The sequence below is a fragment of the Berghia stephanieae genome, chromosome 4 (genome assembly GCF_034508935.2).
Source record: "Berghia stephanieae isolate SIO BIC M18660-M18661 chromosome 4, UCSD_Bste_1.3, whole genome shotgun sequence".
NCBI lineage: Eukaryota > Metazoa > Mollusca > Gastropoda > Nudibranchia > Aeolidiidae > Berghia > Berghia stephanieae.
In genome coordinates this window covers 63,818,713-63,833,547 of record NC_088363.1, presented here as the reverse complement: position 1 = coordinate 63,833,547, position 14,835 = coordinate 63,818,713, and the positions used below count along the sequence as shown (strand labels likewise).

General features: G+C 34.1%; 1 protein-coding gene across 2 annotated transcripts in view; it reads left to right on the top strand.

Annotated features, from left to right (window-relative positions):
- LOC144971008 (NF-X1-type zinc finger protein NFXL1-like) overlaps positions 1 to 14,835 on the top strand; it is a 47,313-nt gene that overhangs the window by 27,310 nt on the left and 5,168 nt on the right. For both annotated transcript variants that reach the window (XM_078911289.1, XM_078911290.1), the window contains exons 13-17: positions 5,563 to 5,683; positions 6,383 to 6,542; positions 8,484 to 8,594; positions 12,163 to 12,294; positions 13,383 to 13,619. In XM_078911289.1, the coding sequence (XP_078767415.1) occupies positions 5,563 to 5,683; positions 6,383 to 6,542; positions 8,484 to 8,594; positions 12,163 to 12,294; positions 13,383 to 13,619 (761 nt within the window). The remainder of the gene's footprint in view (positions 1 to 5,562; positions 5,684 to 6,382; positions 6,543 to 8,483; positions 8,595 to 12,162; positions 12,295 to 13,382; positions 13,620 to 14,835) is intronic.

The following is a 14,835-nucleotide window of genomic DNA, read 5'->3' as shown; positions in this document are numbered from 1 at the left end:
GCAAAAACAATGGCGCACGGAGCAACTGGGAATATTTTTTGCCGTGTTTGAGTCCCAGGTTATTTCCCTGAGCGCCCCTTCTGAGGGATGGACCTTCCCAGGAGTTAGTAAATGCGTTGCTCGGCCACTTCACTCTACGCACACTGGGATAAGCTTCGACACTATGGCCATGAAGCTCTTAATCTTAAGGACTTACTTTATTTTAGACAATTTGGTGGTAGCTCACTTGAAAATGCACTCTTAGGTATACACATATATAAACATATACTGGGCTCCCTAAAAGGGTTTTTTAATGTGGTCTCCCTAAAAACATGTTTTTACCAAATGTCTCCTTAAAGCTACAGAAACACTTAGTAAAACATTAGGGGGACCGAGTAATTTTCTATATACCATTGTGATCATCAAGCATCAGAATTGTGTTCATAAATCATTGTAGGGAATCAAACTATACTCATTTGAACAAAGATTGAACAGTTTAATCAATTTGAACAAGACATATGCTTGGTCCTCCAATTGGTGCATTTCACAGTGGTCACCTTAATAGTGGATTGATACCTATATATATATATATATATATATATATATATATATATATATATATATATATATATATATATATATGTGAAAAGTGAGATCTACGGAAAGTGTCCCCATCGGCGCAAATTCCTCTTAATTAACTTCAAACCGGAACCACTTCAAGAAACAACAACAGTCAACAAAACAACTCAGTCCTGAAGATGGCAAATTAAGCCTGAAACATTGATGTAGACTGCCCCAAACATTGTGGTAAATATTTTAAATAATATATATATATATATATATATATATATATCCTTTCTTTAAAAAATATAGCCTTGTGGAGAACATTGTGCTTATTTGAGTCAATAAAAAATTGATACGGCGCACAACTCTACTAAAAGATTTGAAAAATAGAAATGTATTTTTTACAGATAGATAAACAGATAACTTGATTTCCTTTTATAATTTAAAGTCAGTTTGAAAGTTCGTTAAGTCAAACAGATATCATAAAAAATTTACCGAAGACACTAACACCTCATGACCACACCCTCAACTCTATCTGTCCAGTAGAGTCCTTACTTCCGTTGTGTTGATTTAGCGGTGATCAGTGTTATGTAGTAGTGTGTTCTCATTGCGTGTATGTTTATGTGTGCGTGTGTCTGTGTGTGTGTGTCGTGTATACATATGTGTGTGTGTGTTTTGGAATGTGGTTGCGTGGAAGAAAAAAAAAGGGGGGGGGGGTGTCCATCAAGTAGAGAAATTCCTGAGCAAAGGGGCAGGGGGGGGGGAGGGGAAGGGGTGTGTGTGTTTGCAAGGAACTGTCAGATTGGCATTTTTCAGCAAATCGTGGCATTCATAGTGATATAATTCACTTGATCACATGACGGTATTCGGATTTACCGAAATTTTAAACAAGTTTCACCGATTAACAACATCAACTAATATTACTGCTGATATTACTGTCGATTAACAACATCAACTAATATTACTGCTGATATTACTGTCGTTTTTATGCCATCGATGTGATAATTATTGCCCTGGGAAATATTTAGTTACACGTTATCGGCAAACTGTCAATTGTATCTGCCTAGCTTCTAGCCCGATCAAACCAAAAGTAGACAGATTCGGGGACATGATATTTTTCGCGTCCGCTTCAGATTTTTATTTGACCTCACATAAGTTAAGTAAAGAGGAGACATTCCGAAATCTCCATCCCCAGTATTCATTCAATTTGTATTTTCACCGTTGATCTTTTGTCAGGCGTTTATTTATTCAATTTGTCATCATATAAAAGCGTTTTAAAAACTCTAGAACAAACCTTGATAGATTTGTGAAAGTTTAAAATGTCCTAATTTGACCATTGTTTTGATTCTCGGCCGCCATTTTAATTTGTGAAGTATTGAAGGTAGTGCAAAGCACTCCCAAGTAAAGCGTGGTAAAGACTTGCGACTTATTGATATTGATTTCTACTGACTGATAAACTAAAATCATGCCGAATAAAGCATGGCACCGACGACAAGCACATCGATTAAAATGTGCATCTAATCGTAATCAAGCTAATCAAGAAAATGATTCTGGCAATATCGAATAGTTCTTTCCCTGCGAAATTGCAGGCTTTTTACTAGTATATATATATATATATATATCTTTAAATGAATTGTTGCTGAAAAGTGGCTTATATATATATATATATATATACGAAGGCTCTTTCATAATTAACCAAAAAATGCCTGTAAAATCCGCGTTTTTTATGCTATCAACAAAATTCTTGCACGTGTTCATACCTTGACTCGTCCTTCATTTCTCTACGTAACAGCCAAGTCTGTCGACACACTTCTGCCAACGCCGCACCATGGAATAGATACCCTCTCGGAAGAAATTTCCGTCAAGGTTTTGTAGCCATTTCCGCACATGGTCAACAAGCTCTTCATCGACATCAAAGCGCTTTCCTGCCAGCTCACGTTTCAGTGGCCCAAAGAGGTGATAACCAGATGGTGCGAGGTCTGGACTGTGTGGTGGGTGTGGCAAAATCTCCCATCCATATTTCTCTAGCCAACCTTGCGTCACTTGTGCTGTGTGGGGTGTAGCGTTGTCGTGTTGCAAAATGACCCCGTTGGTCAACTGCCCTGGGCGCTTTCTGCGAATGGCCTCCCTAAGCTTGTCAAGAGTTTGGCAGTACCTTGCAGCATTGATTGTTTCTCCAGGTTGTAAGGTTTCGAACAGAATAACACCACGACTGTCCCAGAAAACAGTTCCTATTATTTTCTTTGCTGACCGCATGACTTTGAATTTCTTCGCGACAGGTGAGGATGGATGTTTCCATGTCATCGAATCTTGCTTTGTTTCTGGGGTGCAATGGTGCAACCAAGTCTCATCACCGGTGACTATGCTGTCAAGAACAGTCACATCGTACCCTAGAAAGTCCCCGCCGGCGTTGGCAGTATGCTCGTGAACCCTGCGTGAGCTCTTGCTTCTTCTCAAAAGTTCCCTGCAGATGTCCAATCTTTGTTCTTTATGATTGTCTGTCAATTGCTTAGGAACCCATCTTGCGCTGACTTTTCTGTAGCCAAGTTCATCAAATACAATTCTATGGGCAGAAGTTTCCGAAATTTCAAGACTGCTTGCGATTTCATGAAGTTTCAACCTCCTGTCTTGACGAATAAGCTCATCAACTCGCTTCACATTGTCTTCTGACGTCGCAGTTATCGAACGCCCTCTCCCTTCCCTGTCTGTCAAGTCGGAATGGCCGGCTTCAAACAAATTACACCAGTGATAGACTTGTGTACGGCTTATAACATGCTCACCATATACACTCTGAAGTTCTTTATGAATTTCGGTAGGATTCAGACTTTTGGCGTTCAAAAAACGTATGACAGCTCTGATTTCCTCCTTTGACCAAGTTTCAAGGTGGGCCGCCATCTTTAAAATCGTCTAGAAATTCATTGTGCAAAATGATGCACTTCATAATTTCTGGGAATATCCGTAAGGAAATAAGGAATATCATGTCGTTTACAGAATTAAAAAATCTCCACTGGTTGCTGAGCAATGGGCATTTTTCGGTTATTTCTGAAAGAGCCCTCGTGTATATATATATATATATATATATATATATATATATATATATATATATATATATATATATATATATATATATATATATATATATATATATATATATATATATACTACCTGCTCGTTAAGGGTTTGTGAGGGAATATGGTACAACTGCTGCATGTCAGACTAGTTGATTACTTTTTAAAAATTAAGTGCAAATTTTATTTCCCTTCTGCCAGATGTGAGGAGGATTACTTATTGTCCATAACGTACACACACATGGCTGTCAAAAAAAACAACGCGACAAATTTGAGTTAATTTCACTGATGTTTATTTTTTTTACTTATAAATTTTGTTCCCACATTAATACATCAGAGAAAAAGTACGGAACTTGAAACAGTTGAACACGAAGACTATCACTGACTACGCAAAGTAAAATAGTTATGACCAATTATTTGAAATTGTATTTGAAGCATTACTTGATATTAAAATCTACATTGAAGAGATGAATACAGATTATTTCCATTAATTTGTGATAGAATGAAATGAGTTTCTGGAGCAAGATTCTACATATTATTATCAGTCGCCATCTTAAATAACTTGTTGTTCTTAGAGACGTAAATCTTCCAGTGTAATTAGTAATGTATAATGAATATATAAATGAAATATTGTAAATGATGTAAAAAATAATATTCAATATGATTGTAAAGGCCTTCAGAAAGGTAGGGCTGTGGGGAAAGTAGAAGTTAGGAATCACATCAAAAACAACACGCGATTAAACCACCTGTCCAAATTCCTGGAATCTAGGCATGCGCAGACACTCTTGTTTGTTTATACTGTGCTGTGTACATGTGCATTTTTGTGAATGGAAAGCCATGTGAAAATTCTTTTGTTTGATGTGTAAGATGATAGGGTTGGGTATGTAAACATGGAGGTGGTGGGATCTGAAACAGCTTGAAGTTTAGCTGCAATAATCCAGCTATTTGATCCGAATTTTGCGACTGACATGTCTTAAAAAATAAAAATATAAACACATTTACTTTTATTTTCAAGCTTTATTACAATCAGGAATCAATTCTGAAATGGTTTAAGAAGCATTATTTACAAAAAAAAGTTTTAAAAAATGGTTATAAATTCACTTTATCTTCGACTTTGGCTCATATCCCGAAGCAAAGCTTGCTGCAACCTTCAGGATTCTTTACATATGCAGTGGTGCCAACCTTACGTAAAAAATGCGTATTTGTATGCATTTTCAATCATTGTACACATTTTGCTTACGATTGTACGCAGAATTAAATTCCTATTATTTAAGCATTTGTAGCATTCATACTTACTTGACTTAAACCTCTTGATTCCTTGTGGAACATAGGGCCGCAACAGTACTCTTCCATTCGACTTGGATTTTAGAGTTCTACTTTATCCGGGCCTAGGTGTGTCCGGTCTCGATGCTTCCTGTTTTGGTTATACTTAAACAATATCTGTTTCTTGACCCAGATGTTCATGAAGTGAGTTCAATATAATATTATCTGGCTGGGTCGTATCAGATTTATACATGGGTCTGGAAGTTGATACCATTCGTATGGTCTATAAAGCGTTAGCTTATTCATTAATTTAAATATTGATTATATTATTGCCAGTATGATCTAATTGCCAATTATCAGATTTAGTGCTAATTAACGTTTTTGCAAAGGTGTACACATTTTTAAAAAATTCTACTATTTTGGTTCTCCATTGTACACTTTTACACAGGCTAGGGTTGGCAGGACTGCATATGTTATAGACAAATGCTTCATTTTAAAATAATTATAACCTGTATTTCGAATAAATCCAACACAAACTCCATGTAGCCTACATGCACATTTTTCATATTTTTTGGAGCCACATGGTTATTTTTTTCACTTGATTATTGTTTTTGTCTAGCTCAATTATTACTAAATAATACAGGAGGAATTCTATTGATTTGATTTTCAATATAAATGCAATTTCTAGGTCCTTGCTACCCTTGTCCTCTAACAGTGGATATAAAATGCCACTGTGGCAAGACAAAACTCACTGTCCCATGTGGTAAGGAGAGGTCAAGCAAACCCCCACGGTGCAACCTGCCTTGTCGGTAAGTTCACCATCAACAGTTATTTTGATTCATCACCAAAATTGGTATAAATCTGAATGTATTTATGAATGTCGTGACAACCCAAATTGTTATGGTCCCCTTGTTCTTATGGAAACATTCTCAATCCAACTCAAAATAATCCATTACAACTATGTTAGAATAAGCCCATAACTGGATTTGGTTATCTCACGCTAAACAGGACATGCTGACATAATACAGTAAAGCTGAGAACAATGTAGCATGTCATTTGCAATATGTTCTGACTATATTTAAGATAGGCATTGTGCAATATCTAATGATTTAAGAGCACACCAAAATAAGCTTTTCCACAATTGACATCCCAGATAGGAAATGCCATCATATTATTAAAGTGGTTTCTGTGGATAAACATGGTCCTTGGATATGAAATGTGCTAATAAAGGGGTAAAACATATATTTCATGCTTCCAGCTCGCTTTAAGTTGAATTGTGCTTTTGACTCGAGTGCTTATGAAAAGAGGCCGTATCCAATGGTGTTTGAATTTTTGATAATTAGGTAAGATTGTTATTTTGACATGGTACTGCTGCTACTCATTTATAATAAATTGTGTTTGATTCAAATTTTTTTCTCTTTTTTTTTTTTTCCATTTTTTTGTAAGAAGTTTGTTTACAGTCAAGCTGCTCTTCTCTGTTGTATCTTCTCGGTTCCTTTCATATTTAGAGCCCCACCAAAGTGTCATCACCCTGCACAACAGAAGCATCGATGTCATTTTGGAGAGTGTCCACCTTGTCGGCTTGTATGTGAACTCAAGTTTAAAAATTGTCAACATACATGCCCAACCAAGTGTCATGACAATGTTGTCGTGCGCATAGAGGACAAGGTAATGAAATGGATAGTTATGAATTTTTTTGTTTGCACAATTTTACACAAAAGTTGATTTTTAAAATATTTCAATCAAATTGTTGAAGAAAGATGGTGTTACGAGGTGTGTTTCAGAATTAAGTTTCCCTCTTCTATAACTTCGCTAATAAGCAACCTAGAACTACCAAAATTTTGGGACAGTATTATGTCATATCTAAGAAATTTTGATGTGAAATTTAAAGTAAATTGGTTGTATCATAGGGCTGTGACATGGCAATTTTGTTGTACTTTTGCTCCTTGTCCAAGCGTAATCGAAGGAAAATGGCAGAGCAAAACATTGCAACCTTCTCACGCTACAATGTTCGGTTTGTCATCAGATTTTCTCGGCAAGTCTTCTGTCTGGGTGGGGTTCCTGACCTCCCATAGTGGGCAGGGGGGTACATACTGTGTCTTCTATCCCCTTATAACTGTTTTCCAACAGCGTCTTTGTCTTGGAATGAGATTACTTGGTTTTGTCCTGGCCTGGTCGGAGTCCTAGCTGGGAAGGAAACAGTCAAATGCATAGTTATTTTTTGGGAGATGATATTTTTTTCCTTGTAAGTAATCTCTCTGTTATGTATTATTATATTTGTTATTTTGAATGTATAATGTAAGCATTTGAGTGTATTCCTCTTTGTTGGATTTTGTGCTTGTGTCCGGATGAGACTTAATGGTGATCTCAAACTAAGTACATTGGTGGTATGCTCTTGGAATCTACATCTGATCCCTATTTGTTCCCAGTTCCCCTATGTCTTACTTTTTCTTGGATGCTTTAATTGTAATTCTAGAACTTTTTACTATCCCATTTTTTTCCTTTTTACTGGCGCTGATATAACCTAAATGTGTTGCAAGCGCCGTAAAACCCTTAAAAACAAAAACAAAACAACAAAACAAGCCTTCTGTTGAAATACACAAAGACCTTTGTAAAGTTGTGGAGCACAATGCTTCTTCACTTCAAACTGTTAGAAGGTGGGTCAGGGAAATTGTTGAAGATGGGAGATCTGACCACAGAAGGCTCGCTGAAAATAAGGAGAAAAGATAGTAATACACATCGCTTTTTTTTTCGGCACACGTGGCATTATACTGAACTTGCCTGTCCCAACTGATCAAACTGTTAACAGAAACTATTACAGATTCGTTCTTAAAGACAAACTGAGACCAGCAATACGAAAAAAAAAGACCCACTTTGGTTGAACAGTGTGTTATTCTGCATCATGACAAGTCAAGAGTTGTGAATGAGCTTCTCGAGGGCTACTCATGGGAATTGTTGGAACGCCCGCCCTATTCACCCGATCTTTCCCATTGTGACTTCCATATCTTCCTTAAGGTAAAAGAAATCTTTGACTGTTGGGTACACTGAATGCAGAAGTGTGTCGAACTTAATGGTTCTTATGTTGAATAGGTAATTAAGTAAAGTTTCATTTGATAGCAAATACAAGTTATTCATAATATTATGTGAGTACAATGGGACAGGGAAACTTAATTCTGAAAAGTACCTCGTATAATGGAAGGCAGTGAAAATGAAAGCTTGCCTTCTTTTATATTAGTATGAGGCATGAAAGCTGTCACTTTATCCTCTCCATGTCTCACAACATGTTGTTGCAAATAGAATGCTGGGATATATAAACTATTGCATTTTTGTTTAACATATTAGCTACTTAATGCTTGGGTCCTTTATTTTTTCATTATTAATGGATTAAGTATGTAATTTTGGCAACATACCATACAGTTAGTAACCTAGATATATTTTATCAATAAATTGAAGGAAAAAAAATAATTTCTGTTATGTCGACTTTACTTTAACTTTTTATCAAGATAAAGCAAGCATACTTTACTTTTAGTTTATGAAAGCAAACAAAAAATATCTTTGATAATTGAATTAGAAACAAATTTCCATTTTTAAAAAAATGACTTCCCACAGAGCCCCAAGGCTGGTCCATGGGATATTAGACCTGTGAGGACTGAGGTTATACGCCAGCCTTGCCCTCCTTGTCAAGTACCCATTCCCACATTGTGCTATGGTAAACACCAGGTATGCATTATAAATTCATGAACTGCAAATTTTTGATTTATGAATGGAAAATAATAAAAATGAAGTAATATATATCTACATTTCTGAAAGTAGTATTTTAGATATGAGCAGAAGAATAATAACAAATTGTTTGTATTTCAACGCCTTTGCTAAAATGAGTGTCGTCAAACTATACCTTGAAGTTATATGAGTAATGTATTGAAACAAGTATAAAACCAAAAGATATTTCATCAGCCAACCATAGCTATGCTGCATAAGATAGGAATATTTTTCTGATTTTGTTTATAACATGACATTCCTATCTATGTCCTTATTTCAATAAAAGCGATTCTTAGAGATTTCAGTCCTTTGTTAAATTGGGGAATATGATTTCATAACTCTCTCAGAGCTCAATATTTTGCACCTTGAAGTATAGATACTTGACCACATGCACTGAGATCCATTTTGTCAAATTTTATCTTACAATATCTTGGTATTTGGTACAGCAGAATAAAAAGTTTAACATCTGTTGAATATCCCAGTTTCTCAGCCGACTAATGAAAAGAGAGAAGGTAAAGCAAATGAGTAGCCTATTTGCCTTCAATCCGCCCAAAGATATTGATTATGGATAAAGAGAATTCATAAAAGAACGAAAGAATAATATAAGAATTCACAAAAAATGATAGTGAAGATATATTTTCACATACGTATATTTTAAACTACATCACAAGTTCAGTGAGAAAAAAGAGCTAAATTATAATTGATACATTCTTACCTTTCAACTGAACAAAGTGCACAATTGTAATGTAATAATTGGAATTTATTGTCCAAAGAAATAGAAATTCATTTCAGTTCACATTGATGCCAATATAAAATACAATTATAATATAGTGGACATATACACGTGTACACCCGACACTCATGTAGGCTACATACACATGCACACACAACCACATACATGCTCTATTGACTGTTGAGTATAATTCATCAATCAATCAAGTAGAAACAAACTACTTCACAGCAGAGAAAGAAGCATGAATGGTTAATAACAAAAGAAATAATCACCATATGATGATGGCTGTGATGATCATGACTACTATGGGGACAATGATGATGATAATAATAATAATAATAATAATAATAATAATAATAATAATAATAATAATAATAATAATAATAATAATAATAATAATAACAATAATAATAATAATGATAATAATGATTATAATAATAATAATAATAATAATAATAATAATAATAATAATAATAATAATAATAATAATAGTAATAATAATAATAATAATAATAAAATAATAATAATAATAATAATAATAATAATAATAATAATAATAATAATAATAATAATAATAATAATAATAATAATAATAATAATATAATGTCAAGGAGATGATTAAAAAAACAAACAACAAAAAGCAAAACTAATCAGAACTGTATTGAGCATCCATCTTTCTATGAAAAGGCCAAGTGAGGCAACTACATGAACATTAACAGTTATTTATGTACCAGTTTACCAGTTTATGCCAGAATTCCTGTTTTTATAACTTTGTAAGTTACAATTAAAGAGTTTAGAAGTAATAATACTTACAGTAAGTAATTATCTTTGAAATGAAAACGGTTTTCATGCTTGAATGATCGACTCTTCCTCTTATTTTTCTTCTTCTTCGATTTCTTGGATTTCTGATTTGTGGTGAAGGTCCCAGACAGAGCTACAATATTCTAGTGTAAGTAAGTAGTAAGCTTCTCAGTCCGAATGACGCTTGCTGAGAATCGTGTGATTCAGTCATGGTCAATAAGTATAGGTGCTCTCTCCATCCATGTTGTTAATTGTTTCCATTGGTGCGGTCCTGGGCCAGAGTTTTGAGTCTGTCAAGATCTTGTTGTGTCTTTAGTAAGGAGGGCACTGCAGTATTTCTTAGTTCTTCAGGGATTAATTCGGCCTCATCTGAATCCAGAAATTTCTGATATGTAGAGAGGTCCTGGTTCAGGATTGTTACTATTGATGTTGGTGGTCTCCCTACATATTTGTTGCCATGAAGGAAATATTCTGTCATTGCACTTTGGGCTGGGATGTTATATTCTCGATGTAAGATGTGACCAAATAGCCTCCATCGCTGTTCTTTTATTATTGTACTCAAGCATTGGACCCTGGTTTTTTCATAGAGATCAGTATTTGTAATTGTCTCTGGTCAATAGATTCCGATTATGCGACGTTTTGCGGTGGTATGAATCGAGACTTTCTAAGTTCTTTTTTCTAGTGTAGGTCTATCAAAGGCTTTGGAGCACTTTAATTTTATTTCACCCCTGCTGTCGTATAAGTTTCTTCTGAAGAAGCCTAAGGTAGAATTTGCTTTTTTACATTTGCTTGTAACATGGTCTTTCCGATTTAGTTTGTTATTGTTACTCTTAGATATTTCGCCTTTCTCACTTCTTCTAGTGCAATATTATGTATTGTGTATGCTGAATGTATGATTTTCCTGTTGTTTGTGAAGTTTAGAACCTGGCATTTCTGAGGATGGAATTCCATACTATTTTCTATTTCCCAGCATTGTAAACTATCTAGATCGGCTTGAAGAATTTCTGTGTCACATTCAGTTCTTATTGTCCATATAGAAGGTTGTCATCTGCAAACAATCTCAGTTGGGTTCCTGGTGTAAGTCTTTCATTATGTCATTACTGTAGATTAAAAACTGTGTCCTGAAGAACACCTGACACAACTTTGGCTGACTCTGATGACTCACCATCCACGACAAATACCTGTCTTTGATTGGTCAAGAGGGACATTATCTATTGGTTGTTTTGTTTTGTATTCAATATCTACATAATTTCAGTGCCAATGTATAATGATGGACTATGTTGAAAGCTTTGCTGAAGTCTAACAAAATAGCATCAGTTTGTAAATTTTTAGTTATGTTTTATGCTAGGTCATTGATTGTTGTGATCAGTTGTGTTTCACATGACCTTTTTTACCTAAAACCATGTTGTGATTCTGTTAAAATTTTGTTGGCCTCTATATGATTCATAATGTTAGATCAATCTGAAATTTCAGGTTTCAAAACATTTAGCTGGCAATCTTGTTCCATAGGACATTTGTCAAATGTAAAGTACTATCTGACAGATATATCTGACCCAGCTGTCATTCACTGCTGGATTGGGCCTGAAAAAAATCCAGTTTAATCGTGTATCAAACCAGACTATGCAAACAGAATGCTGTACACATTGTTTAATCCACCCACTATTATGCGGGTAGAGATCCTCTTAGAACAATTGAATCTTTCGCCTTTGGACAATTCTAAACTGTTTCACACCTTTGATTGTCTCTTCAAACTCTTTTATCATGTGATTTTGTGGGTTTTTTTGTTCCAGAATTAGACCTTTTAGATGTCTTGAGGTCCATAAAGGTCATAAAATTAAAGTCACCACTCTTCTAAATGAATAATTAATCTTTCATTAAATTTTTTTTTTTTTATCATTATCATTATCTTTGTTGAGATCGTTGTGTGAAACAATTATGCCATGATTTGTAAATTTTCTAAATAAATGACATTTGATGAAACTTTTTCTTTTTCAGCCCAGCAACATTCCATGCCACCGTGTGAAGCCACACTCATGTGGACGCAAATGTGGTCGTCATTTGACCTGTGGTAATCATAAGTGTGATCTTGAATGTCATGTTGTTACTGGTACAGAAGATGATACCAGCGTGAGTTAAATACATTTCTATTCTTTTCTCAATTTTTTTTTTATTCAAGCTCATAGAAAGGAAAGAATTTCTGAATTAACTATGATGAGAGTTTTTTACTATAACATGCAATTACCATTACCCTCTCCTTACCACCTACAGCAAAATCGTCACATTTGTTCCGACACAATATACATTTTTTAAAATTCAGATTTATTTTGCACATCACAATGATATTTGTTTAATTAAAAAGAACATAAAGTTGTTTTGTAGTGAGATTGTTTGAGTTTAAAAAATCAATTTTTCTGCTTGGTAAGCCTGCCATTTTGGGAAAATACTGAAAATGGTTGGTAAGGAGAGAGTTAATGTGCTTAGGTCGTTTTTCAAGAGTTCCCTGGCCACAGGGACACTGAACTTGTATGATAAAACATGCAGTCTAAACGACACTATTGCAATTTCTTTGTGATAGAGACAATGCTGCTAACATCCAGGCATTCATTTCACACCTAGTTTTGGTAAGAAAATGTGAGTAAGGAGCACTTTCTTATGTGTCAACGTTGTGCTGTTCACAGCAGTATTACAGCTCTTGGTCTACAGTCCCAAGCTGAGTGCTTTTGATAATAATAAGATGATAATTTCTATAAAATTTGAACATTTTAGAATGATTAGTCTATTGTAAGATAAAAAGAATCATTCTTTGTTTCTATAGGTTCTTTGGTTAGAGAAGTAGAGGGATTACACACATTTGCACTATTTTTTATACTAGTTCATATCAATGCACACAGTTGGTTGAGCTATCGACTCACAATGGATCTTTTTGGCAGTCCAAAAGAATGTTATTAATGAAAAAAAATAAATAATAATATTAAAATTATTATTAATAATAATGATAATAAATAATAATAATAATAATAATAATAATAATAATAATAATAATAATAATAATAATAATAATAATAATAATAATAATAATCATAATAATATATCTATGTATATATTATTATTGTTATCATCATCATCATCATCATCATCATCATCATCATCATCATCATCATCATCATTATTATTATTATTATTATTAAAATCGGTTATCTTTATTTTTTCATCAGGCAGGGGAGGAGTGTGTTCAATGTTCAAGAGATTGTATAGCTCCTCGTCCTGTTTGGTGTAAACATCCATGCCTGAAGGGATGCCACCAACCACCCTGTGATCCTTGCACGTACAGATTAAGTATGAGATGCCATTGCTCCAGGATGGTCAAGTACATTGAGTGCCAAACATGGACACTAGCTTCAGAAGCTGAAAGGGAGACTTTAAAAATCTGTGGTGGACAATGTGTTAAAGAGGTTTGTTCTATTGTTTTGAAGATTCTTAAAAATTGTAGAATCCAAAACCATGAATTATAGAAGGAAAAAAAATACAACATGGAACCAATTATACATATTCATTACTTCCACCACAAAAAGAAAATCATTTTAAAGACTAACATTTACTATAAAAGAATATGTGTTCAAATTATTTTGTTGAAACCTCTATCCTTAAATGAATCTATGTTTTTCACTTTGAAATGCTTCTGTATGGAGAGTTCTTTACAGATTTATATTATCATCATATTCTTGATAGATTAAATTTTTACATTAATGGTAAAAATAAAGAAGCCTTAAAATAATGATCTGCCTACTGTTAGAGCTCATAAAAGCATATAATTAACATATACATTTTAAAACACAGTTTACTAAAATATACTCAGATAAGAACTCAAAAATTAACATTAAAAAAAAATTAGTTTAGTGACAAAATATTTGCTTAAAACTCAGGAAGTCCTGTATTTATTTTTCTTAATTGGTAGTATATTGTCATAACATCATTAAAACATTCCTGATATTATATTGTAGTGTTAAAGTTATATTTCAAGTCAACTGTCATGTGTAACAAGAATGGCATTTGAGAAAAGGCATCATATCATTTTTAGCCTTTCACTTTTTTTATAATGTATCCAACCATATTCAATTTCGTTTGCTATTTTTAAAAAGACAATATTCCCGACCTCTTTTGTCCAGTTTACTTCTTAAGAATTCTATACACAGAATTTAATTAATTAATTAGTTCAAAGTACAGAAGAATTCGTGGTGACTTGATTCAAATTTATAGACTGATATACAGGATAGATAGTATTGATTCATCATAATTTATTGAGCTTTTAAAAAAATAAAATTGAGCTTTTATATAGTGCAATATCCACTAAACATGCTCAAAGCACTTTACAAGGGGTCCCTGGCCAACAGCAACGCTTGACATGTAGGGCGGGACATGATGCCCGTTAGGCGATATTACAATTTTTTCGGACAGAAACAATGCTGTTAATGGCCAGGTACTCATTTTACACCTGAGTACAGTGAGAGAATGTGAGTAAAGAGCCTTTTCCAAGGACTCAACTATGTGCCGAACGAGGCTCGAACCCAGGACCTTCCGATCCAAAAGCGAGTGTCATACTACTAGACCACATAGCCGCATTTTTATTTAATTTATCACTTTCTCGACTGCAACATTTACAAGAGTAGA